Genomic DNA, 25,828 nt, shown 5'->3' with positions numbered 1-25,828 from the left:
AAGTTCTCTGTACACTTTTTTACTCAGACTTTTGTTCTCTCATTTAGACTTACTCCGTTGTTGCTTTTAATGCTATCTTATATACTTGTAGTCTGGCTGACATTTTGTGAAGTGTGACACAGCCCTAGGGAAAGTTATTTTCTCTATCCCTATACCCAGTCCTTCTGACTTTACTATGCGACGTGGGGAAGGATGTGGTGGAGGGGGGCTGCTGTGGGGGTGGTGGGGGTTGGGAGATTGTTGGTAGAACCAAGTTCACAAGGTGAAGCTGAGATTTGTACCAAGACCTGCACCCCAATAGTCAGATACCTTACCAACAAGGTTAAATAAAAACTGCAGCGAAATTTGGAAAACTCCAACTTGCTTTGTTATGCTCGTATAAGAATATGTGCTTGGTTTGAAATCTGAAAAAAAAACTAACATTTATGGGTGAATAGTTGTGCAGTCAGGTTATTCTTGGGTTATTGTGTTCAATGAAGAATTTAAGTGCCAAACCCTTGAAACCTCATGAAAATTGGGATGGTGATAACCCAAATATTGTCCAAGTCACTAACAATTGTTGACAGTGTAAATTTTATTTTACTGCCCAACTGCATAACTGATCTCAGTTACCCCTAGACAGACTTGCTGTATAATCCCCATCTTCGGGTTGTAGACTTTGGTTGGGCTTGGTGAAGAAAATTTCCTTGAAGTAGACAGAATTCTAGACATCCTGACAATCCTTCACAAATATCCCTTGTGTTAGAAAATGACCATAATGAGCACAATGGAGATTTCAAAATCTTTTGCAAATCCAGGAATTACCTCTGCCATCCTTCTTGAAATCAGCTTGTTCAACAACCGCCCATATGCCCAGGATTCTACTTAGAACTTACTTGGCAACTCGTAAGCCGAACTCACTGCGCTGTCACTGCAGCTATTTTTAAGATTACATTTTTTTTGCTGTTGAACGTAAGCAGTATATTTATTATCAATCATGTAGGAAAGCCTTGGGCCGGAATTTTCGTCGGGTGTCATGGTGGGCGAGGGGATGACAATATGGCGACAAGGCCAAAAACTGGTTTCATGCCGTTGTGAAACCAGCTTGCGATCGTCTGCTCCACCAGTCAATGGCGGGCCATGTTTCCCACCACCACATGTCGGGAGGGCCATTTTAATACATTTGCATCTAATTATAAGCCCTGCTCGCCGGAATCATCCCTCCAAAATGCGTCATCTGGGCACATTGGTCTGAATGCAACTGTACATAAGCAATGTTCACCTGGTGACCTGAAGTTCTAGAGGAACCCGCTGGTAAATACACACAATCTTGCACAGCATTTGCAAGCATCGCCCGCAGAACATCAAAGAACAGGTACTGCAGATTCAGTGGGGGCACAGGCAAGTTGCTTTTTCCCGGCTGGCTTTCAGTGCAGTGCAGAGGAAGGGCTGCAGTGTGGGTCAGGGTGGGCGGGATGGGGGTCAAGGCAGCACAGACTGAAGGAAGAACACAAGCACATGCTGGGCGGTGACATGGGGAGTGCTATGTTGGGGGGGAGGAGGGTAGGAGTGAAGAGGGCAGCCTCGCACTTGGAAAAGCTTGTCAAAAGTGAGCATTTTTCCACAGCTGAGGCCATTCAGCTGCAGCTCCATTGACATGCTCGGAGTCAGGTGTCCAAAGGTTTTCTGCCCACTCAAGCAACGCAAAAGCATGAAAGTGCCACCAAATACTCCAGAACTTTTTACCCCTACGGCGCAGACTGCAAATTAATATGCAATTTTGGAGGCAGCAGAGCAATTGGCCGGCTGGGCAAGTTATAAAATCCCCTTGTGAAAGGAGGCTATGGTGCAGTAACTGGTGGAGGCGCTCAGAGACCCTTGCAATGTCTTTATTAAGGTTTGGACCAGTTTCCATCATCGTTCCAGCTAACAGTGCAGCCTTGCAGTGCAGGTTAGAAGAATGCCTGCGCCTGAGCTGAGAGCACAGCATGCAGTCCAGTGGCCGAAGCTGTTGCCATTTGGTTAAGTGGAGTGGGGCAGAGGTGGGTGGGGTTTCGGACAGCCAAGAAGTGCACTACACACTGGCCATCCAAGTAGTGGCCAGCACTCACCTGCATGCGTGAAGGTACCTTCAGACTTAACCAAGAGAGGCCACCTATGCTAACCCATGCGTTCTCTCTTTGATCCTGCAGGAGGCGAACATCAGGATCAAGGAGCCTGATGATTTAACATTCTGCCTCATGGCTTACAGGGAGCAGAGAAGAAGGAGAGTGCATGGACGAGCCTGGCTTGGCAAAGGGAGAACACCTGCCTCAAGATGAAGGGGTGGAAGGGCCTGCTGCGCATGCATCTGAAGATCCACAGAGAGCCGTTGCTCGTAGGCAACATGCTAGACCCAAGGTCCAGAGACAGCACCTGTCATTCCTGCAGACGAGTGACAACTAGTGTCACCGAAGGCTGCACATGCCTAGGGTACTAGTCGGTCACATATGCCACCTGCTGCAGGATTTGGCGTCACGGGGACATGGAGGACATCCACTGCCTGTGGAAGTGAAAGTGACTGTGGTGCTCAATTTCTACACCAGTGGTTCCTTCCAGTGCTGCACAGTGTGGGATCCTGCAAGCCTCCATGCACAAGTGTATCCAGGAGGTCATGGGGCGGCATCTTCATGAAGGCACAGAACTTTGTGTATTTCAGCTGGGAGCAGGAAAGCCAGGAAGCAATAGCACTGGGATTTGCGGCAATCTCTGGTTTTCCACAAGTGCAGGGTGCCATTGACTGCACCCATGTGGCACTTAGATCTCCGTGGCAACAGCAGTCAGCTACGTCAACAGCAAGGGCTTCCACTCGCTGAATGTTCAGTTGGTGTAGACCACCATAAATACATCCTACAGGTCTGCCTGCGATTTCCAGGGAGCATCCACGTCTCCTACATCCTTAGCAGATCTCAGGTACCTGACATCTTCCAAGGTGCACCGATATTACAGGGTTGGCTCCTTGAGGACAAGAGCTACTCCCAGAGGACGTGGCCCGTATGGCTGCTTCAGACTGCAGCAGAGTGACAGTATAACAAGCTCATGTTGTGACACAGACTCGGCTGCCAGAATGTTGTGGGCAGATGTCATAGAGTTCTGTCATTCTCTCTGTGTGCTCTCAGCATTTTTGTGTTGGGGTTGGCCCCCCCCATCTTTTCAGCATCCGTGTCCAGTGATGGTGTGCTGCTGAAGGGGTCTGGTGCTGAAGGTGGACAAAGGATCAGGTGCATTTAAAGTTTCACAGCTGCGTCTCCATGATATGACCCTGATCACAGAGCTCAAGTGAGCTGCCCTCGGCCAGGCAGGAGTCAGACATTCACAGAAGCAACGTGAAGATCTATGGCGTGTCCTCACTGCACGTCATCATCGTTTTCCAGGAATTTGGTCACTATTAGGGCCTCTGCTGCGTCTCCATGACATGAGCCTGAGCACTGATAGGCATTTTGAAAATGAAGTTCCAGTTCCTTGACTGGTCCAGTGCAGTCCACCGAGGATGTTGTGCATCATCTTAGCTTGCTGTGCACTACACCACCTAGCACTGCAACTGGGGGAGGACCTGGCTGAGGAGGAGATGGAAGAGCTGTATGTCTCCTCTGATGAAGAGGACGTTGAAGGGGATGAGGGTGATGAGGTCCTTGAAGGCGAGTGTGCTGGTGATGAGGCCATCGCACTGGCCAGATGAGGCAGGCACGCTTGTGAGGCTCTCATAGCCATAAGATTTGTGGAGGATGATGATGAGATGCAGTGAGGACAGTCCTGCCATCCTCACCTTGCATCTGTGAACATTTAACTCCTGTGTGGCTGATGGTAGCGCACATACCCTCAGAGCTCAGGCTCATGTCATGGAGACGCAGCAGAGGCCCTAATAGTCACTAAATTCCAGGATGACAATGACGACATGCAGTGAGGACACTCCATAGATCTTCACGTTACTTCTGTGAATGTCTGACTCCTGCCTGGCCGAGGGCAGCTCGCTTGAGCTCTGTGATCAGGGTCATATCATGGAGACACAGCTGTGAAACTTTAAATGCACCTGATCCTTTGTCCACCTTCAGCACTGGACCCCTTCAGCAGCACACCATCACCGGACACGGATGCTGAAAAGATGGGGGGGTCAACCCCAACACAAAAATGCTGAGAGCACACAGAGAATGACAGAACTCTATGACATCTGCCCACCACATTCTGGCAGCACTAACAAGCACCATCGAGGTACAGGCATCACTAATGTATCCAATGAGCGTGAGGCCAGACTATCACTTTGGTCTGAAGGTTACACACTGCACAGGGAAGAGGCTCTGGACTGAGGACACCTGCCGTTATCTGGTACAGGAACAAGGTTTCACATCTGAGTGGCACAAACACTGCACACTGCTCATCATAAGAAGGAGTCATGGGAAGGAGACATTCTTGGGAGTTTATTGACAATAGTGAATACTATGTACAAGTAATTAACACCTGTGCTAGGCTGTGCAACCACATCTTCTTAACTTTCCTAACCCTGCCGCTATATCTTGGTGCTCAACCAACATCCACAGCAGAGATGGAGGCAGTTGGGTGCTGACTGCTACGCCCTGTCTGTGATGACCTTGGTGGGCGTACACTGCGGGGATGGCCCCTGCTTCCTTTTGGCCCCCTGCTGTGTGGCAGTGGCACCCGCCTTGACCTGTGAAGCTGGAGCTGCAGGGGTCACAGGAAAAGGGAATTTGGATGGGCCAAATCCTCCACTCTATGGGTGCTCAAGGGCCTGATTGACTCCTTGAGGAGAAGGGGAAGCTGGAGTGAGATCGAACTGCCCTGCGCCTCTTTCATTGACATTGTTGGAGGCTAACTATGGCGTCAGGGATGGAGTTCGGCCTGCATAGCAGCATGGGACCAATATCCTGGACCAAGGTCTCCGTGGTGGCTGCTATCCTACCAGTGTTAACCTCAGTGCGTTGGTATGCTGGCACTATAACCACAGACTTAAAGGTGGATGGACTCCTCCATTGTGCCTTGCAATCTGAGGAGTGCAGTGGACATCCCTTCCTGATGTTCCTGAGCTTGCCTTTGCTAGCTTCAGCAATTGATGTCTGACCAAGTCCAGAGGCACCTCATCTGACTCGGACTCAGCAGATTTTGGGCCTCCAGCTGTCCTCTGAGTGCTGGAAAGCTGGGAAGTCCCTGCCTCCACCTGCTGTGGATCAGACAGTGTGATGTGCTCAACAAATTGTGACCCCAAGGCTACTCCAGAACTAGGTCCCACCAAGGTGTGTATCTCTGCGCTGGTGGAGGGTGTGGGTGAGCGCTGTGATGGGCCTTCAATTAGGGTGTCATCAGATTCTTCTTCTGAGGTGTCTGCAGGGCTTAAGATGAGGAGCTGGCTTATGGACCCCTCGGCTATTTCCCAGATGTGCCTGCAAAAGCAAGGAGAGATAATTAGTTCATGGCAGTGGCCAGTGAAACAGGACATGGCATGATTGACTAATGGATGTTGCACTGCTGGATCCTCACTTGGTTGAGCACCGCCAATCTCACCGTCAATACAGGAATGGTTCAGACTGTTGACTCTAACTTCAAAGTCTGTGAGGACCTTGGTGCCAGGCATTCCTCCACCAGTCTACGACCTCTCCCTTTTGTTGTGTGCCAGCAGGACACCTGCCAGGCCAGGTCAGAAGGATGCCAGGCATGTGTGGTTGATGAGTGGTGCCATGGACAAGATGAGGACATGATCTGCAGGGCAGATGAAGGTGTGTGTGAGAGAGTGAATGATCATGGCCCTTGAACTGGCAGTGAGCGAGATTGCTGTATGTTGGGTTTGTGAGTGTGTGAGTAGAGAGTGATGAGAAGAGTGACTTATCCTGGCGGCATAGAGGAGATCATTCTATTTCGGCACCAGGTGGCTGTCTTCTTTTGCAGGGCATTGGCGCTGACCACCGCTGCCACTGCCCCCCATGCTGGATTGGTGACCTTGCTTGCTGGTCTTTGCCCAGACTTCATGGCGGGTCTCCACTGTGTCCAGTAGGTGCCCGAGGGAGGTGTCACTGAGTTTGGGGGCAGCATGTTTCCTCCCTTTGGCAGCCATGATTTTGCAGCAGCTTCCCATCCCTTAGCAAGTGCTAGCTCTGTGCAGGGGCACTCTTTAAATATGACACCCGGAATACCGACGGCCTGAGGTGGTACCCGGAATACCGACAGCCTGAGGTGACAGCAGGGCAGACAATCAGAGGCTGCCTCACCTCCGGCATGTTTCCTGGGAATACATTATTAATCTGGCAGGACGTGCCGGGAATTAGATATGATGTGAAAAGCCGCCATTGTGTCTGGCGAGTCAAATGTCCTTTGTCTCATCCGCTACTGTACTTAGTGCAAATCTGGGACGATTCCACCCTTGGGCTCTGACATGCATGCCTCCTGTCCCTTGCCACACTGGGCCACCAAAATTGCTGGGCAGCCTAAACCATGGCTCTCAGCTTCCTGGTCCATTTCAAATTAATATGGTGCGCCACATGTTAATCTTCTGTCAAGCAAATAGAAACATGAGAGGTTGATGTTGAATACGTGGTAGAGATTATAAAAGAAATGTATTACAGTCTACTCTTCTTTCTTCACAGTTTGGCTAACTTCAATTTCTGGATTTTTATTTTGCACACTTTTCAATGTTGCCATTTTAATTATGTTAGCTAACCCAAATTACTAATTCAAACTTTTGCATTTGAAAATGACATTCAATTATCAGAGGCAGACTGTACATACAATCACTAGTAGAGCTCTTGAATTTATTAGCACCCTGCTTTTACTTATTCCTGAGCAGTGAATAGTGACTGAGCCCCGTTGTTAGTCCAAACTCTCACAGATAATTTGTTTCAGGGATTGAAGCCAGCGATCAGCTTCTATATTTAGGTTTGTTATCCCCTTGACAACAGCTCCAAGAATAAACCCAACTTTGCATGAACATGGTGCATGGCTCTCCCATTGGCTGGCAGCTCCTGAGTATGAGGCAGATTTTGTAGCAGGTCAGTAATGAACCTGTTACCACATTCATCATACTCACTGCTCACGCAGGAGGTGTGCAGGAGGGAAATACTCTTCCCGCAGCACTTAATGAGAAAGGAGAAAGGAGGAAAGAACTTGTATTTATATAGTGCCTTTCATGACTTCAGGATGTCTCAAAGCACTTTACAGCCAAATAGTTCCTTTGAAGCATAGTCACTGTTGTAAAGTAGGAGACTTTCTGTCTAGTCTTTTTCTTCACGCACATAACTTCTAAGAGCATTGATTCAAGCTGGAGTATGACCTTATAAATGCTGGCAGCCTTCTAGTACTTCATTCAAGTGATTTTCATAGGTGAATGTTGATAGGATATTCTACAAATGAAGGCATTACAATTGCTGCCTTTGCCTGGCAGATAACTGTGACCCTGGCTGATTTTTCTCCTTCCCAGTCCAGGGGTACTGAGTTCTATTATATCCCTACTACTGGCTACCAGCATGAGTCCATTGACAATAAACATCACATATTTTGAATTTTCACATATCTACTGATTATCCTGTGGTTTTTGACAGAAGAAAAAAGTTCTAAGGTGAGTCCACCCTCCTCCTCCAAAGTATTATAAAGAAAGTAACATATTTTTATATTGAGTAATTAATTAATTACCAGGGAGAAGCATCATTTGTTTTTCCTTCTACACTACAAGGAGCCTCTTCAATGAGGCAGAAGGTGGAGGTCTGTGATCAGGCTGCCTGATTGCCTACTCTAGTATATTAAGAACAACTGGTAACTGGATCATGCTTCTCATATAACTGAAATGCATCACAGTGCTTAATGAGGAAAAGGGTAGCCACAGACCAGGGTGAGAAAGAAGTTATGGGGGGATGGTGTGAGGGAGAGGAAACCAAAGACAAGGTAGCAAAGAGTCTTTAGGGTGATTTTTAAGGGAACTTTATTGAGGATCTTTTACCCATATTACATTTTTCTCCCACCTATCCCATCATGAATAGACCACTGATCATTCTTTACTCCAAAAGGTGCAAACAGGTGACCTGCATTAAGGTTTCAGCCTAAATAATATCTAAAGCAGTCACTAGGACATGCACAAACAGTATCTACGGTGATTGTATTTCTGACTGTTTCTTCTACTGTGGAGAAATTGGTACTGAAATTGTAAACCTGCAGCATTTGGGGTGTAAGTTCCTGTTTTATCATGATATACGTTGTGAAACCAACCTGATGTACCAATGTGTCACATATTAATGAATGGAGACTATGGTGTAGGGTCCAAAGTAGGGTTGATGTCTTTTCCCCAAGTCCTGAATTAAAGGAGCAGGACAAGGGTGCAGGAAATGTGATTGTAATTTGAGTTTTCATGTTTTCTTTGATTGGGATGAAAATTGATTAGAAAACTTTAATAGCAATAACAGAATAAATGACATGGTGAAGAATAGGAGGGCCAACATTGCTCCTTCAACCAATGCTAACTAAAACAAATTGACTGATCACTCATGTCATCTGTTGCTGTAGGCTCTTGCTATATGCAAATTGGCTGCCATATCTGCTTACATGGTGACAGAGATTGCACTTTGAAAGTAGTTAATTTGTTGTAAAGTTGTTATAACATCTTGAGGATATGGGAAACTGTTTTAACTTCTTCCTTTATTCATGAGCACCAAAAATGCAAGCACACTCTTGATGTAACCCTTTGTTTAAATGTTGCATTAATAAGTCAGCCAAGATTATTCATTCCAGTAACATAGGATCAAACTGACAACCTTCTGACTGAGAAAAGTGTATTGGACATTCATTCAATTTAAACACATACCTGCATCACATGCGTTCAGGCTATTCAATAACACAATAATTTTTCACTTGGGAGATAGTGACAAAATATTGAAGCAGCCCAGTGTGCCCCCACGCTATACCCACTGAAAATAAACCACCTGGATTCACAGCCTATTTGTGGCAGTTACAAAAAATAAACTACCTTCATAAAAAATTCTTATAAATGATCAAGTGTACATTCTCAGTTTTAATATATAAAACAACTAACGAAAACAATATACCATAATAGTTGCAATACCTTTATGACTCCTAATACCTTATGAGACAGTGTGCATACTGTGACTTTTCTCTTATAAAATGATCCAACACTACCCAACCCCCTCCATTAACATCGTTGTTTGGTTTTTAACCTTTACCCCGTTGAATAAGGAGGAGCTTGACACATAACCTAACAAACAATGTGACAAACACTTAATAGGCTGGCAATATTTTTTAATTATTTGCCAAGATGGGGAGTGCTTAGACTAATTTGGGTCTGAGTCAATGAAACTTGTGTGCAAAGCAGACAGGAGGGAATTTAACTCACAGTGGGTTTCCTATGAGAAACCACGGAAGTTAGTTTCTGACCCACCTGGTGGCAATATGAAGCCATGGCAATTTTAACAGCTGGGTCTCATTATTATGCTGATCTTCCACTTTCCATCTGTTCTGGGCAGAGAGTTGTTTCTGACCTCACAAAAGTTGGCATGCAGATAAATGTGAGGAAGAGGTTCTAAGAGGATTTCACAGGAGGGAATGTGGTGGGGGCTAGGGTGCATGCCATGGGGAGAAGAGTCCAGAATAGGTCAGAGTCCTAACCTTTCCTGTGAGGCACAGAGAAGCTCCTCCTGGCCTCGACAAAGGAAAGTAAGCAACCTTACAGGGTCTCTTCACATCTCCAGCCTCCTTAGGCCTGCTCGAATTCCTGCTATTGGAATTAGATTCATAATCATCGGACCCTGTTCTGAACATGTCAGTTAAGACCCAAATGGTTTCAGGTGGATGCCTTTACCTCCTGCTGAGAGGAGCAGGTTAAAATCAGACATAGAGAAATCCAAGCAGCCCTCCAGTGAGTAAGTAACCTGGGGCATTTTATCTGCCCATCTGACTAGTAGGGTTTAAATAGTCCCAGAATCTCCACAGGTTGCAAGGGACCTGACACAATTACAATCATCTCCACATAGCCAGAGATTTACATATGTAGCCTCCACACCACTGGGAATTGGAAACCCATGCCTATGAACTGGTTCATGCATAGCTACTAAACGAATAGGCATATTGACATCTAGACCACTTAACCACTGTCGAAAATGAATGAATAGTCAAAGGAACAGAACAAAAATGGAACTAAGTCATAAAACTATTACAACTGATACACAAGACCAATTTTTAAAACATGGCAGGAGTCAAGGGTGTAGGTACTTAAAAGTAATTGGGGGGCCAGGTGAGATGCCACTTGTGGTAAGCAAATTAAGGAGTGGTGCAAATCTATTAGTAAGTTCTGCAGATTTGCAACTCATGCCTTATCTTTTAATTCTGGCCTTATGGGCCTCATTTACATGGTCTAACTCTAACTCGCACTTGAAGCTGGAGGGAATGGCAACACTGTCGTAATGGGACCCTGGCAAGATAAGTAATCATTTTGGGGTGGGGTAGGTCCAATTCAAATGCTTAGATGTAACAAAGCACGCTAACTGTATAACTTGTTCTTCACTGTATATTCTAACAGAAGACATTACCTATGACTGCCAAGAAGCCATGCAACACATACTGCCTGTAACAAGTGTCACCTTGCTTAAATTCTGTGATTTATGTTTTATAATTCTCTCATAACCATGTAAAACACCATACCTATAACAAGCCTCTCACTTTAACATAGATGGAGCATGGATTTACTATGTAGTTGGAGTTGGGCTGCCAAAACACTTCAAGAATATCTTATGTTTTAAAATGCAAAAATATAGGTTTTATCAGCACCTACTGGCAACTTGATTAGGTGATATAAATAAATAATCAAAAGCATAGGAATCATTGGCATTGGTTTTAACCCTACCCACCTGGTAGAACCTGATCAGTGGACAATTACAATTAGTCAGTCAGAGCGTACTTGAAAAGAACGATGCTGAGCCAAAAAACAGGATATTAGGAAGAGTGCCCAAAAACTTGGTCAAAGAGGTCGATTTTAAGGAGGAGGAGGTGTTTAGGGAAGAACTTGGATCTGACCCTAATTTCTAATATAGCCCAGTGGAGTCAGAATTGAAGAAACCTTTTAAAAGCTAACCATTGTCAACAATAATGCTTAGGAACCATTTAAAGTACATGTTAAAGATTATATTTTATATGATCCATTAGCAGCATTTTGCTCGGAAACCAGATTACAATAGAAATGAGAAATGCTCAGATTTACAATGACAGTATATGTAGGAAAATAAAGAGAATGTTTGATATCAATTCTCTGTGTTGAGCACAGATGTGTGCTCCACAGTGAGCTTTATAGGAAAAGTGCATAAAAAGAGGGGATTAACAACAACTTCCATCTATATGATGCCTTTACAGTAGGAAAAAATCCCAAGGCAGTTTACACAAGGGTGATCAAAGAAAAAGCAAAAGAAAGCAATATTAGCAAGAGTGAATAAAAGCTTTGTTAAAGAAGTAAGCTTTGAGGTGGTATTAAAGAACGGTGGCAAGGTTTAAAGAGGGAATTCCAGAACTTAGGACCTATACGACTGAAGGCACGGTAGAGTGAAGGGAGTGAGAGATGCACAAGAAGTCAGATTTGTTTTATCTCAATTCCCTATAGTGCAAAACTACACTCCAACTCCTACAAAATTGTTGTAGATGATTTATGGCCATTATCTCCAAAAAGAACAACCGAAATTGAAGTTTGCTGGGGTAACTTCAGTTTGAGGCACATTAATTACATAATTTGGACACAAGTAATGTCTGCATAGCATAAACATCACCAATTTATTGATGCAACTATTTATACTATGCAACCCCCTTTCCTCTGATTCTTCATTTTCTTCCTTTTCCCTCTTCTAAATTTTTCTGGATAACCTCAGGCCAATGAGTGTCACCCATCTCTCTCCAGTTTCACTCTTTACTATGTTGATATGTTGCAAATTAGCAATCTGGGATAACTTTCTTCCCTGTGGCATGACACTGACATGACACATGCTTGATACTCATCTTTTGATGGCATAGTTGATATAAGAAAATAATGAGTTGGAGTAGGTATCAAAGTTTGAACCTATATCTTACCTCTTCCTGGCAATGCTTGTTCATTTTCCTACAAATTGCCCTAGAAATATTGTAGTTTGAGATCTTGAATACCTTTTTAATGCTTTGCTCACACAGACAAAATGATAACATTTCCTACCTTCTTGTAGATGTCCTCGCTGCTGTCTTCATATTTCTGTTGTATTCGCTCCTCCAGGAAATAGATCCTGAGCTTGAGACTGAAGTTTTCTTTTTTCAAGTCATTTAGATGCTGGGAAAGAGTACGGTAACCATTAGACATGGCAGGTGACAAGGGTGGGGGGTGGGGGTGGGGGGGGGGTGGGGCAACAGCACTCAGTGTAGTAACATCTCAAAACAGACTAGAAGTAAAATCAGCGAAACATCGTGAAAGCTGTGAGGACTCTCTCGGCACACAGTCAATGTGCCATCGCAGCTCACGTTAGGGTATAGGGAAGGCCAAATGTTTTTTTTATCTCAAAGGGGAATGACAGGAATCTTGAACAGGCAGCATACTGCATGACAAGTGGCACAACTGATGTAAATTGATCCCATTACCAGTGAGAGGCCTTCACTAACTTCACATCATCTTATTAGTTTCACATTGGCAGGTGCCTGCTTGTCTCCTTCTCCTTACCCACAAGTATTTCAAATCAAGCATGTTTTTGAACTGCTTAAAGGGTTTTAGAAAAAGACATTGTGATAAATACATTTTACAACCGTGTCCAAATTTAATGCAGATTCTTAATTTTAAACAAGGGGTTATGTCATTTGAATCCTTTAAGTAAAACAATTATGAAGAATTCATTTTAGACTGACTACAAAAGCAAAATAGTGCAGATGTTGAAAATATTAAACAAAAACAGAAAATGAAGTAAATGCAAAACTGGTCAGGCAGCATATTTGGAGAGAGAAAGAGTTAATATTTCAGGTTGAGGACCTTTCATCAGAAAAGGGAAAAGCTCTGAATGGAAAGTTTTTATGTTTTTAATAAATTTGTTTCAAAAACACTGTTTATAACACCATAACTTGCCAGGAGATACTACAAACCAATCATATGGAGCTAAATTAACATTGAGAAAGATAGTTATTAACCCAAATTGCTTCAGTGATTTAATTATTTCAAGTGCATAGAAAGACTAGGATGCAAAAGTTGGCAGTAGGGAGAGTGCGAGGTCCTGTGACAACTATGGCCCAGCTGCTTTTGAAAACTGATTGACTGATGCTAAGACTGAATAACTCATTCTAATTGCTTCTCCTGATGTTATCAACAGGCACAATTTCAACTTATATCAATAGGTAGAAAGAAAAATGATAGTAAAGTTATGATGATTTCTGTGCAGCTTTGATACTTATAAGTGTTAGGTTTGAACTGCAGAAGCTCACCAAGGCTCCTTAAGCAGAACCTTCCAAACCCATGACCACTACCATCTAGAAAGACAACGGCAGCAGATACATGGGAACACCACCACCTGGAAATTTCCCTCCAAACTGCTCACCATCCTGACTTGGAAATATATCGCCGTTCCTTCACAGTTGCTGGGTCAAAATCCTGGAACTCCCTCCCTAACAGCACTGTGGGTGTATCTACACCACATAGACTGTAGTGGTTCAAGAAGGCGGCTCACCACCACCTTTTCAAGGGCACATCCCGCAAATGAATTTAAAAAAATGGTGATATATGTTAATGTTACTTTGTTATTGTTTCATGGGATGTGAGCATTGCTGGCTAGTCCAGCATTTATTGCCCATCTCTAGTTGCCCTTGAGGTTATGGTGAACTGCTTTCTTGAACCCATGCAGTCCATATGGTGTAGGTACACCCACAGTGCTGTTAGGGAGGGAGTTCCAGGATTTTGACCCAGTGACAGTGAAGGAACGGTGATATATTTCCAAGTTAGGATGGTGAGTGGCTTGGAGGAGAATTTCTAGGTGGTGGTGTTCCCATCTATCTGCTGCCCTTGTCTTTCTAAATGGTAGCTGTTGTGGGTTTGGATGGTCCATCTAAGGGGCCTTAGTGAGTTCCTGCAGTGCATCTTGTGGATGGTACACGCTGCTGCCACTATGTGTCGGTGGCGGAGGGGGTGAACGTTTGTGGATGGGGTGCCAATCAAGTGGGCTGCTTTGTCCTGGATCGTGTTGAGTTTCTTGAATGTTGTTGGAGCTGCACTCATCCAGGCAAGTGGAGAGTATTCCATCATACTCCTAATTTGAGCCTAGTAAATGGTGGACAGGCTTTGGGGAGTCAGGAGGTGAGTTACTCACCACAGGATTCCTAGCCTCTGACCTGCTCTTGTAGCCACAGTATTTATATGGCTAGTCCAGTTCCTTTCTAGTTAATTGTAACCCCCAGGATGTTGATTGTGGGGGATTCATTGATGATAATGCCATTGAATGTCAAGGAGTGATGGCTAGATTCTCTTTTGTTAGAGATGGTCATCGCCTGGCACAAATGTTACTTGCCACTTGACAGCCCAAACCTGGATCTTGTCTAGGTCTTGCTGCATTTGGACATGGACTGCTTCAGCATTTGAGGAGTCACGAATGGTGCTGAACGTTGTGCAATCATCAATGAACATCCCCACTTCTGACCTTAAGATTGAAGGAAGGTCATTGAAGAAGCAGCTGAAGATGGTTGGGCCTAGGACACTATTCTTAGGAACCCCTGCAGTGATGTATTGGAGCTGAGGTGTTGACCTCTAACAATCAGAACCATCTTCCTTTGTGCTAGCTATGACTCCAACAGTGGAGAGTTTTCCCTTTGATTCTCATTGACTGCAGTTTTGCTAGGCCTCCTTGATGCCACACTCAGTCAAATGTTGCCTTGATTTCAAGGGCAGTCACTCTCAACTCACCTCTGGAGTTCAGCTTTTTTGTCCATGTTTGATCCAAGGCTTTAATGAGGTCAGGAGCTGAGTGGCCCTGGTGGAACCCTAACTGAGCGTCAGTGAGCAGCTTATATCTAAGTAACTGCACTGTTGATGACCCCTTCCATCACTTTACTGATGATCAAGAGTAGACGGGTGGGTGGTAATTGGCAGGGTTGGATTTGTCCTGCTTCTTGTGGAAGGGACATACCTGGTTTTCCACCTTGACAGGTAGATGCCAGTTTTGTAGCTGTAAATTTTAAACAGCACCCAGCTTGGGGATAGAACTCACGACATCGAGATTAAGAGCCACATGCTTTACCGACCGAGGCTAGGGTCAGTTATTTATACCATTAAGATACACAGGTGAAGGGCATTGTTTAATTAATTACCTACAGCACTTATAAAGAGAGACTGGCTTGGCCTAAATAAAAAGCTTGGCCTAAATAGCCAAGTGGTTATGGTACTGGGTTTGTAATCCCAAAATCAAGAGTTCAAATCTCACAATGGCAAACTATGAAACAATGTAACTTCATCTGAAACAGATGGAAATGGGTTTGTACTCGAAAGAAAAAAAAAAGCTTGGCCTAAATAGCCAAGTGGTTATGGTACTGGGTTTGTAACCCCAAGATCAAGAGTTCAAATCTCACAATGGCAAACTATGAAACAATGTAACTTCATCTGAAACAGATGGAAACAGGTTTGTACTCGAAAGAGTTATAAAGAGAGACTGTCAGAACAGAGGGGTAGTAAGTAGGAAGTAGGCATGTGTACCGCTGTGTTCTGTAAATAAACCTATTATTAAGAAAAACATCTAGTTTCATAGCTCACCAATGGTTTGAAACTTGATTAACAATACACATTGTTCAATGTCAGATTTCAGGGATCATTGCAGGTATAAGTGATAGGTTTGAACGGTTCACTAGTTTGCTTTCAGTGATCAATATGCTGAATAGTATAGATTTGATCTGAGGTTTTTCAAAGGACAAATGCTTTACCCCACAAAGACTTATAGAACAGGTACCAGTGCAAAATGCATTTCATTTGTGAATATTTTTAGCAATATTTATTACCATAATGGTATCTATCACCTTCTTTCACAACAGCAAGGAACTCAGGAAAGTGCACTCTATAATATTAGTAAGGAATGTGATTCCATGTTTATGTGAAATTCTCTGTTGGCACTCTGACTCATGGGACGTGCAAATGGTGCTCCCCAAGGCTCTGTACTCAACTTTACAACATATTTCTTCATGACTGGAATGAAGGAACGGCAAATTATCTATCCAAGTTTGAAGGTGACACTAAGTTAGGAGGGATGGTATATGTTGCAGATGGCAGCAGGATGTTGCAAAGTGAAATAGACAGATTAACTGAGTGAGCAAAAATATTGGAACTGGAGTTCAATGTGGGGCAGTGTGAGGTCATGCACTTTGGATTCAAATTACTGAGCAAAGTTGAAACTGATATTCTTATGCACAACGATATTGCAGTAAATTGACTAATCATTGAATAAAAGTCTACATTAATTTTGAAGACTGGTTTCCAACATTTGATTTATTCATAAAAGGAACCTCAGCTGGAACAGCTTGATTTTCTACTAAGCTGAGAATGATATGAAAAAAATCATTGAGCTTTGATATTGTCTACACAAAAATTAACTCCTTTGAACATTAACTTGTGCACCTAATGTCCACACAGGCTCCCTAACTTCTGTAATGTTTGCATTTAATGTGAATGCTGTAACATCAACATAGGCTGGAGCCCAAAATTCTATTTTCACCAGATCAAAGTAGAATCCTACCCCGAGAGTTTAAATATGAGTCACCAGAGCACAGGACAGCTGTGAAATACTCCATTAAAATCTTGAGAGATATCTTAGCATTGTGCACAATTTACACCTGACGTCAGCCAGTGCAGCTTCTGTCTGTGCACCAAAACGAACAGTTGATTGAATACCTGGTGTTAAGTATGTTGCAACTGACTTAGGTGATGGTATTTGGGCTGTTCTTTAACAACCTTTTGATTCTACACTATCAAGTTATCACAGAACAGTTTCTTGGAGGACTGGCATATGAAATGCTGACATGAAATGCTGGAACATGAGTTTGCATCCAATTGCTAAATCACCAGCCCTAGCCACATTGTTCTGTAAAGTACTGGTCACTTTCATCACCAGCTGCGTTGTGGATAGAAATATCAGTTTCCTTCCCCCACCGCCCCCCACCCTCTTCCACCGCACCCCACCCCCCCACCCCCCACCTCCCCCACCACCACCTTCCTAAAAGCTAGTGGAGGGGAATGGTTTCCTATGCACAGGGCATTTTTCTCAAACCCGATCAAATGGTGATTCATTGTGAGTGAGCTTGGATTGTAATTATTGGCAGGCCATTTAATTATGATAGATACCACAGCTAACCTCAATCCTTTTCTCATTTGATATTTATGTACAGTATATACTGTATAAATGAAACTCATGATACTTCATCACAGCCCAGCCATTACCAATATGCTACCATCATCAGCACTTATGTCCTTCCTCTTGACTCTGATGAGGATGTTAAGGAAAAGTTCTATTCTGACATTGATACAGCCCTCACTGCCATCCCAAAGAAGAAAAAACATCCTTCTGGGGGACTTTAACACCAGGGTTGGGTAGGGCTCCAAAGTCCGGAGCAGAAACATTGAAAAAAACAAGATGGGAAAAGCCAATGCAAATGGCATCCTCCTGCTGACAAGGTATGCTCAGCATGGCCTCATTGTAACAAACATCCTCTTCTGCTAATACAAATCACATGCACGTATCCTAGATCAAAGTATTAGCACCTTCTTGGCAATGTCGTTGTTTGAGTTAGAGATCCGAATGATGTCTGTACCACTCAATCTGCAACATGCTCCAAGAGAAATGTTGAAAACAAAACACTAGGAAACTCTCATTGCATTCATCAACCTGACTAAAGTGTTAGACTCATTAAATTGCAAAGCTTTCTGGGTTCCGCTCCAATGATTTGGATGTCCAATGAACTTAATCACAATCTTGCAATTGCTTCATGATGATATGACTGCAAATGTCTTGAATGGGAGATCTGAAACAGATGCTTCAGAATCTAGACTGGGGTCAAGCAAGGCTGTGTGATACCCACCATACTATTTACAATCTATCTGACAGTGGCTATTCACTTCATCAAAGATCAACTGTCCTCTGGTGTCAATATTAAATCACCATCTAGATAGAAAACTCTTTAACATCAGTTGCCACTGTGCCAAAACTAACGATATACATGATCTACATTTTGCGGATGACTGCAGTGTCATTGCCCACTCTGCACCAGATTTGCAAGCTACTCTTGGGGCTGAATTCTCCCCCCATCGGGGGGGGGGAAGTTGATGGGCGGGCACATGAAGGCTTCCAATCGGCACCTCCAATTGGAGGCGCGGTGCCATTTTACGTGGGTGGGCCAATTAAGGCCCGCTCAGTGTGACGTCCGCAGGGAAATGCTATGCGCTCCCTGTGTGGGTGGGGGCGAATGCCTAAAATTGAGAGTGCGCTCTTTTGCACATGCGTATGAAAGACAGCACTCATCTCCCTGAGGCTAAGTGCTGCCTCAGGGAGATCGCCTCTATGTTAATTTTTATATTAAAAATAGGAAAAAAATTTCCTTACATGTCCCCTCATGTGACAATGTCACATGAGTTGGGACATGTTCATAATTTCCAAAAAAAATTTATTAAAATTTTTAAAACCCTACATGAAACCCCATCCCACCCATGTATGAGGTTTCATGTTTTTTCCAGTTCCCGCCGGGGCTCCTGGCCTGCCCGCCAGCCTTAAGATTGGACGGGCAGGTCCACTAATTACTTTAAATGCTCTGTCAATGGTCTCAATTTGCCATTGACAGGTCGGTGGGCCCGCAGCTGATTTTGCTGCATCCCCGCCTTCCTGAAAATTTAAATGGGGCGTGGTGATGTCGGGAGTTCCGCCCAACATCACCGTGCCTCATTTTACGCATTGGTGAGTGGGCCCCACCCCCGCTTGCCGACTCGTAAAATTCTGCCCTTGATCTCTACAAATCTGCATACAGAGACCCAGCTTGTCCATGAATGTTGTCAAAACAAAACTCGTATATCAACCCACAGCTGGTCAGCCAAATTTTCCCATATATATTGATGGAGAGACTCTGGAATAAGTTAAGTACTTCCCATCTCAGCAGCCACCTTTCTCAAAAGGCCACCATTGATGAGGAGATCCAGTGCTAGATCAGCTGCACCAGTTCAGCCTTCTACAAACCACAGCAGCAAGTGTATTTTTACCACAAGACCTCTGCGAGTCAACAAAAATCCTAGGGCAGAATTTTTCACTGAGCAGGTGGGTGTGTGCCTGACCCGCTTGAATGTAAAATAGCATGTGATGACCTCGTGTCCTGATGTCATCGTGCATTCTTGCGATACTTCGGTCGGCGGGCGCAAGTAGGAGTTAGAGCCGCACCCGCCATTAATTTAGAGGCCAGTTAAGGCCATTTAAAAGGCAATTGACGCTGATTATATATTCCCCGTGCGATTTCGCACTCGTCGCACGGGCAAAACAGGCAGGCAGCCTGCTGACAATTCACAAAAACAAATCCATGGTTGGGATAAAAAGGGTCAGCAGCATTGCCAGTGTGAGTGGTGAGGATCTTGGTAGATAGTTTGCTCTTGGTGACTTATTGGTAATTGGCAGCTTCATCTCTGTATGGGGCTTTATTGTCAGCATTTCCAGGCTTCATTTCAGGTCTCCTCGGTATCTCCAAGGACCCTGGAGGATTCAGACCATGTGGACCCTTCCAGATATCAGACAGCCTTCTGTTACCCTGATAATGGGGATTGTGGTCTCTGCTGGTGGCACCTCCTCTGAGGAAGAAGAGGGGGGCAGAAAGGAGAGGAGGCCAGGTGTCCCAATGCAGCTTGCAGGGGAGTGTGGGAGGAGAGGTGCTGGCACAAAGGGCACAGGGCTGCAAATAGTCCAAGTTGTTAGAGGCCACAGAAGAAGCCACTGTCCTGCTGTCAGGGTTTACAGGTGGCGATGCAGCTACCTTAATATGTCCACGGTACAATGCTGAAGGAGGCTCCGCCTTTCAAGAGAGACAATGGCCTCCATTTGTCAGACGATTGGGCCTGAGTTTAGCTCCAACTGTGTGGGTGGACACCCCATGCCAGTGGCTCTGAAGATCACAGTGGCCCACAGCTTCTATGCATCTGGCTCTTTCCAGGGGTCAGTGGGGGATCTGTGTGGAGTCTCCCAATCAGCTGTCCATAGTTGTGTCAAACTAGTGACAGAAGTTCTGTTCAGGTGGGTATTGACTTTTATTTATTTCCGTATGGTCAAGGCCAGCCAGGCTGAGTGAGCCAGAGGATTGCAGCAACTGCTGGATTCCCCCACATCGAGGGTGCAATCGACTGCACACATGTGGCCATCAAGGCACCATTGGGTCAGCTGGATGCCTTCGTCAACAGGAAAGGATTCCAACCAATGAACGTGCAGATAGTGTGTGACCATAGGATGCATATTCTGCAAGTCTATGCAAGCTAACCTGGCAGCTCCCATGACGCGTACATCCTGAGACACTCCTAGGTGCCAAGGCTCCTCAGTGCTCCAGCTTGACTGGATAGATGGCTGCTGGGTGACAAGGGCTATCCCTTGAAAAGGTGGCTTATGATGCCTCTCCACCACCCAAGAACAGAGGCAGAGCAGAGATATAACAGGAGCCGTGCCTCCACAAGAGCAGTGATAGAGAGAGCCATAGCTCTTCTGAAGATTTGCTTCTGATGCCTGGACCTTTCAGGGGAGCACTACAATAGCCCCCAGAGTGAGTGTCGCTGATCATGGTCGCATGCAGCACTCTGCACAATCTGACACTGGCAAGGGGGGGACCCAATGGAGGAAGAGGATCTTGACGCAGCCCCACAGGCCACAGATGATGATTCCAGCAGTGAATCCAAAGATGCGCACGGTGAGGAGAATGCTGAGGGCATGGAGGCAGACCTCTGTAATCTCCAGGGAGGCAGGGACATCAGGGAAGTCTTGATCCAATGCTCCTTCAGCTAGGCTGACAAATAAGCGCTGCCACCTCATGCTAGGGCTGCTGCCTCCATCCCGGATGTTTGAAATGACCCCTTCCTGTGACTCCAAAATCCACTCAGTGCCTGTGCAATAAAGTTAAGAGCCACCCATGTCCAACAATACACACTGGCATACCCTGCACCACATTAAATAAAAAAGGTGAAGCATACTCAGGCCATTATGATAAAAGAAAATTTATCTCATTTTGACAGTTCAATCAAATTATCAGAACTTTCTCTGGTCTTCAACCCCAGATTAGTACACATAAACAAAACATTGCACAACAGAAGATCACCCATGGCCAGTCCCTCTTGTGTTCATAGTGCATTAAACATATGTTTGCGAGTGCTGCATCTTGGTTCTCCCTGTCGCTGGCAGCAACATTGGAGACAGCCTGCTGACTCTGCTGTCCTGTTGGCCTTGATGACCTTGGTGGTCATTCTCTGGCCAGTGGAGCCTGTGCTGGCTCCGCCTGGGAGGGAGTGGCCAATGCCACAGCTGGCATCTCCCCAGTTGCCGCAGACACAGCCAGGGTCACTGGCAGAGGGGAGGAGAAGCGGTTGCCGTCATCCAGAGTGCCCTGAGAGGAGCCCGCAGAGGCGACAGGCAGCGCCTGCGCCAACGTGAGGTCACTCTGGACCTCCCTGCTCCCCACTGATGGTCAGGCTGGGATACTGAGTGCATCATCCATCTCCCACACTGACATTGACCACCTGAAGTCAGTGCCTGTGTGAGGGCTTGCAGGTCTGAGCGCAATCCCTGGAACCCCTGATTCTCTTCATGGAGCTGCCTCTCCATGAGAGTTGCCAGTCTCTCAATGGAGGAGACAGTGTGCTCGGCCATAAGGGTCAATGTAATGCTGATGCGCCGCATGGACTCCTCCGTAACGGAGACCGTGGCAATGCAGACCCTCATAGGCCTCCGCCAGATCCTCCCACACATCTTGCTGGACATCCAGCACCTGCCACATAATGGACGACTCCAGAAGCTCATCATCTGCCTTCGACTCAGCATCGCCCTGGTCTCCAGCAGCCTTCCGACTGGTGGTGCCCTGGGCACTCTCTGCCTCTGCCTGCACCTCAGGTGAGTGTGAAGTGTCTTCACCGTTGTGCGCCAACATTCTAGCCACCGATCTAACACCCACCGAGGTGCCGATATATGCGCTGGTGGATGGTTCAGAGAGCAGGTGTGATGCAGGTGCATCTGGAGCCTGGTAGTCCTCTGACATCAGGGGTGGCTCCTCAGGGTCCTGCGATTGGGTGCCTGGTGGCAAATCTAAAGGAGAATAATAACATTTCATTAGTTTAAGTCAGCACACTGTCACTGTGCATGCCAGACACCCTGGTGAGACCATGCAGAACTGCATCATGGTGCCATCGACTTTCAATGATCAATGAGGAATCCAGTTTTGAGACTCCCATCAGTGAAGAGGCTACACAAGAATGTTTGCACCATCCAAAACTCTCATCTCTGTGCACTGCACTCTTACCTTCGTCTGACACCCCAGCCTTTCCGCGGCTGGTTGATTGAAGTGCCGGCTCTCCATCTCCAAGGCATCCTGCTCATACCTCGTGAGGATTAGGAGGTTATGGGGGGCCTCTGCTTGTCCATGACCTTTCAATGTGGTAATGGACCGTCTTCTCCTGAAAGGCTGGAAGAGCATGGATTAGCCCACTCTCTACCTGCCGCGCCATTGCAGCCTGGCCAACCCCACCTGAGGAACACCTTGCAGGGCACATCTGAGTTGTGGCCCTCCAGCCGCAAGGCACTCAGTCCAAGCATCCAAGGCTCACCCTCTTGGCCAGCTCCGGCATCATTGATGGTTGGTACACAGACTCTAACACCCCTGAGCTCCATGTGGGGGCGGGGAGGTGGTGGGCTGAGAGGACTGCCAGACCTTAACGCTTCAACACACTGATCCATGCCAGCATGGTACACACCCATCCTTAGCACAGAAGGTTGTTAAGCCTCTTGTGGCATTGGACCCAGGTGTGCCGCACAACATCATGGCTACTGACCAGCGCTGCCACCTCCTCCCAAGCTCATTTCATAAGGTGCGGTGGTCTCCTCCTTCCATCCCTGGGGACAAGTGTGTCCAACCTGGCAGCCATTTCCTCCAGGAGGACCGCGAGTCATTCATCAGAAAACCAGAGGGCCGAGTGCCCACCTGACCTGCCCACCCGCCTGGCGTCTGTAGCTGCACCAAAAGCCATAATTTCATGTTGACAACACCAAAGATGTCTTCTTCGTTGGCAGCCTTCCAGGGGCTGTCTGGGCCCTATTTCAACCAGCTGCTGGGTTGCCATTGGACCCGGCAGCTGACAGGCCCCTGCCCCTTCTCGGCCCTTCCCGAACAGTGAGGAGCTGCTTTTCAGGCTGGGTTGGCTTTAATTGGCTCGCCAGCATCCAATCGCGATCGGGGGTTTCCTGTTTCCTGGCTGCTCCTGTGACCGTCGACTGCACCCACCCCTGAATTCAAAGTTCTGCCCCTAATTCCATCAGTAATGCCTCCAACGAATCCTCTGGATTCAATGGGAATGGGAGGCCTGTTGACCATATCCTTCTTGAAGCCAGGTCCACAAGCATTCTGGCAAAACTGCTGAAAAATCAATTTCGATAGTCTGGACAGTGTGGCCAAAAGCCATCTCCAACGGCAGGTCCTGTTCCTTCAACTCTCAAATGACCAACGTTCGAAGGAGGGCAAAGAAAATGCTTCAAGGACACTCTGTAGCTCTCCTGAAGCATGGTGGAATTGACTTTATTGACTGTGAGGTCCTTGTTACCAACCATTCAGAATGGCAGCAACTTGTTGTGAAACAATGTTTTAGATCAAAAAAATGAGTTTTGAATTTATTGGCTGGAAACCCCGAATTAATTAAAAGACTAAAGCCACATTCCAATGACTTGGAATCATAGTCAAAGATGGCTGCACGTTGAAGCAATGTACCTTTTATATTCCAAAAGCCATTGAAATGGAGACATTCTGTCTGCAAAGCTGCACCAGGATCAATGGTCTTGAAAGAAGGTGAATGGGACCATCTCCTATTCCATTAGCAATATATCCAGACAATCACCTGGACACTCAACTGGATGGAGTCAAGCTTTTAGAGATTATCACTTAGACAATGGGACCCCAGCTGAGAGAGGAATTCCCAGCCGTGATCCAATCAAGTTACAATTAGAATACACTAACCATGACCTAATTTGGATCACTGAGCAGTTGGGGAGAGAAGGTCATGTGACAAGCCAACCATTTGCTGTTTTAAGCTCCTGCTTTCTCTGCAGAATAGAATAAGCAACAAAGGCACTGAAAGAACAAGACCCTGAGTGTTCCTTATCTTTCTCTCTCTCTCTCCATCCAACATGCAAGTTTTTGAACAGTCCGTTGATTTTGACTATCCAGGTACAACAGGCAGAGATTTTAAAAGTAAGACAACCTAGTGCTGCTGTCTCTAGGAGACAAATTGCCCACCTACATTTTTAAATTGCCTCGAGGCCAAAAGCAGCAGTACCACTGAATTCAGCCTAAAGCTGAAGTCATTTACTTTCAAGAGCTGTACACCCCTCTAATTTTACAGGACTCTAAATTAATCTGTCCTCCTCACTCTATAAACTATTTGTGTGCATGTGAACTTCAAATGTGTGTGAAAGTTAGAGCATTTTATTATTTTACTTTGGCCGGGTTAATTCCAAAAACACTATCTTTTCTCTTTTTACAAACTGAAGAAAACCTGCTTGATCATGTCTTTTGTGGTCACAGCACATAAACAGTTAAACATTCATGGAATTGTTAAGTATACCCATTTTAACAACAAAATGTTGCAGTGAAATGAGAAGTGGGAAAAGAGGGGAGCCATTCGACCCCTCCTCACCTGATCGTGACATTATCCATCAAGCTGCATCATGCTTTGAGTCCCAATGTCTTAATGATGAGGCAGAATGGCAACAGAGAAGGAAAGAAAAGGTAGCAAATCTACACGCTGGATCAAAATGCCTGGTAGAACATCATGCCTCATGTGTCCAAAGGTCTGTGGTTTGAGATGTGTTCAGTCACCTGAAGACCCACAGCTAATCCAGTACTGATCTTAATCAAGCCCAAAACATTTCTGGTTTGTATGGCTTAGTAACAGATTGGGCAGTGCAGTTACCCATTATTTTATTGGGGGAAGTTTTTGAGTTGTCCTTCCTTAACAAGCTGTCAATCTTACACAACATTAACATCTAATATTTGTGGCAGCGCAATGTATTGCTGAACCAGCAGAAAATGAGTTTGCCGACTTTGTCCACCAATTCTTGAGGCCAATCTCAGCTGCATCAGGTATGGAAACAGAGCAAATTCACCAGTCACTCCATGCATGGAAATTATACTTTTACCTTTTTAGATCTGTGCAGTATATATGAGTAGCCTAACCCAACTAAGCATTTGTACATGTTAAACAGAAGTAACTAGAGAAGCAGAATTGGGCCCAGCTCAAACGTTTAAAGACTATAGGGAAGAATTTCCACAGAGTTCTTTCAATCTCCTGCCACAACTTCAGCAAAAGATTAGCGGAAACTGAGGAGAAATGGTGTAAACAGCCAATTTTAGCAATTAACCTTGGTTCTCCAGGAGTTCCGTCAATCCTCCTGCAGAAAATCCCTGTGAAATTTCCATACATACGTAATACATTTTGATTCTCACTGAATGTGAAAACATCTCTTTACCAGGGTTTATCAAAGCATCTGCTATGCAAGCTGGGGGTAGAAATACTGTTGTGTTTGTTGATATTAGCCAAGTTGCTGCTATTCATCACAAATGACAAACCACAAGGGAGGCG

General features: G+C 45.4%; 1 protein-coding gene across 1 annotated transcript in view; it reads right to left on the bottom strand.

Annotated features, from left to right (window-relative positions):
• Positions 1–12,333, bottom strand: part of LOC121289280 (phosphodiesterase 4D interacting protein) — a 288,682-nt gene extending 276,349 nt beyond the window's left edge. Inside the window, exon 1 of the mRNA XM_041208572.1 lies at positions 12,191–12,333. Coding sequence (XP_041064506.1) covers positions 12,191–12,331 — 141 coding nt within the window. The 5' untranslated portion in view covers positions 12,332–12,333. The remainder of the gene's footprint in view (positions 1–12,190) is intronic.
• Between the last annotated feature and the right edge of the window lie 13,495 nt (positions 12,334–25,828).

Source organism: Carcharodon carcharias, chromosome 16, assembly GCF_017639515.1.
Source record: "Carcharodon carcharias isolate sCarCar2 chromosome 16, sCarCar2.pri, whole genome shotgun sequence".
NCBI classification, from domain to species: Eukaryota; Metazoa; Chordata; class Chondrichthyes; order Lamniformes; family Lamnidae; genus Carcharodon; species Carcharodon carcharias.
Note: the sequence above shows the minus strand (reverse complement) of the source record. Positions and strands in the feature narration are given on the sequence as shown.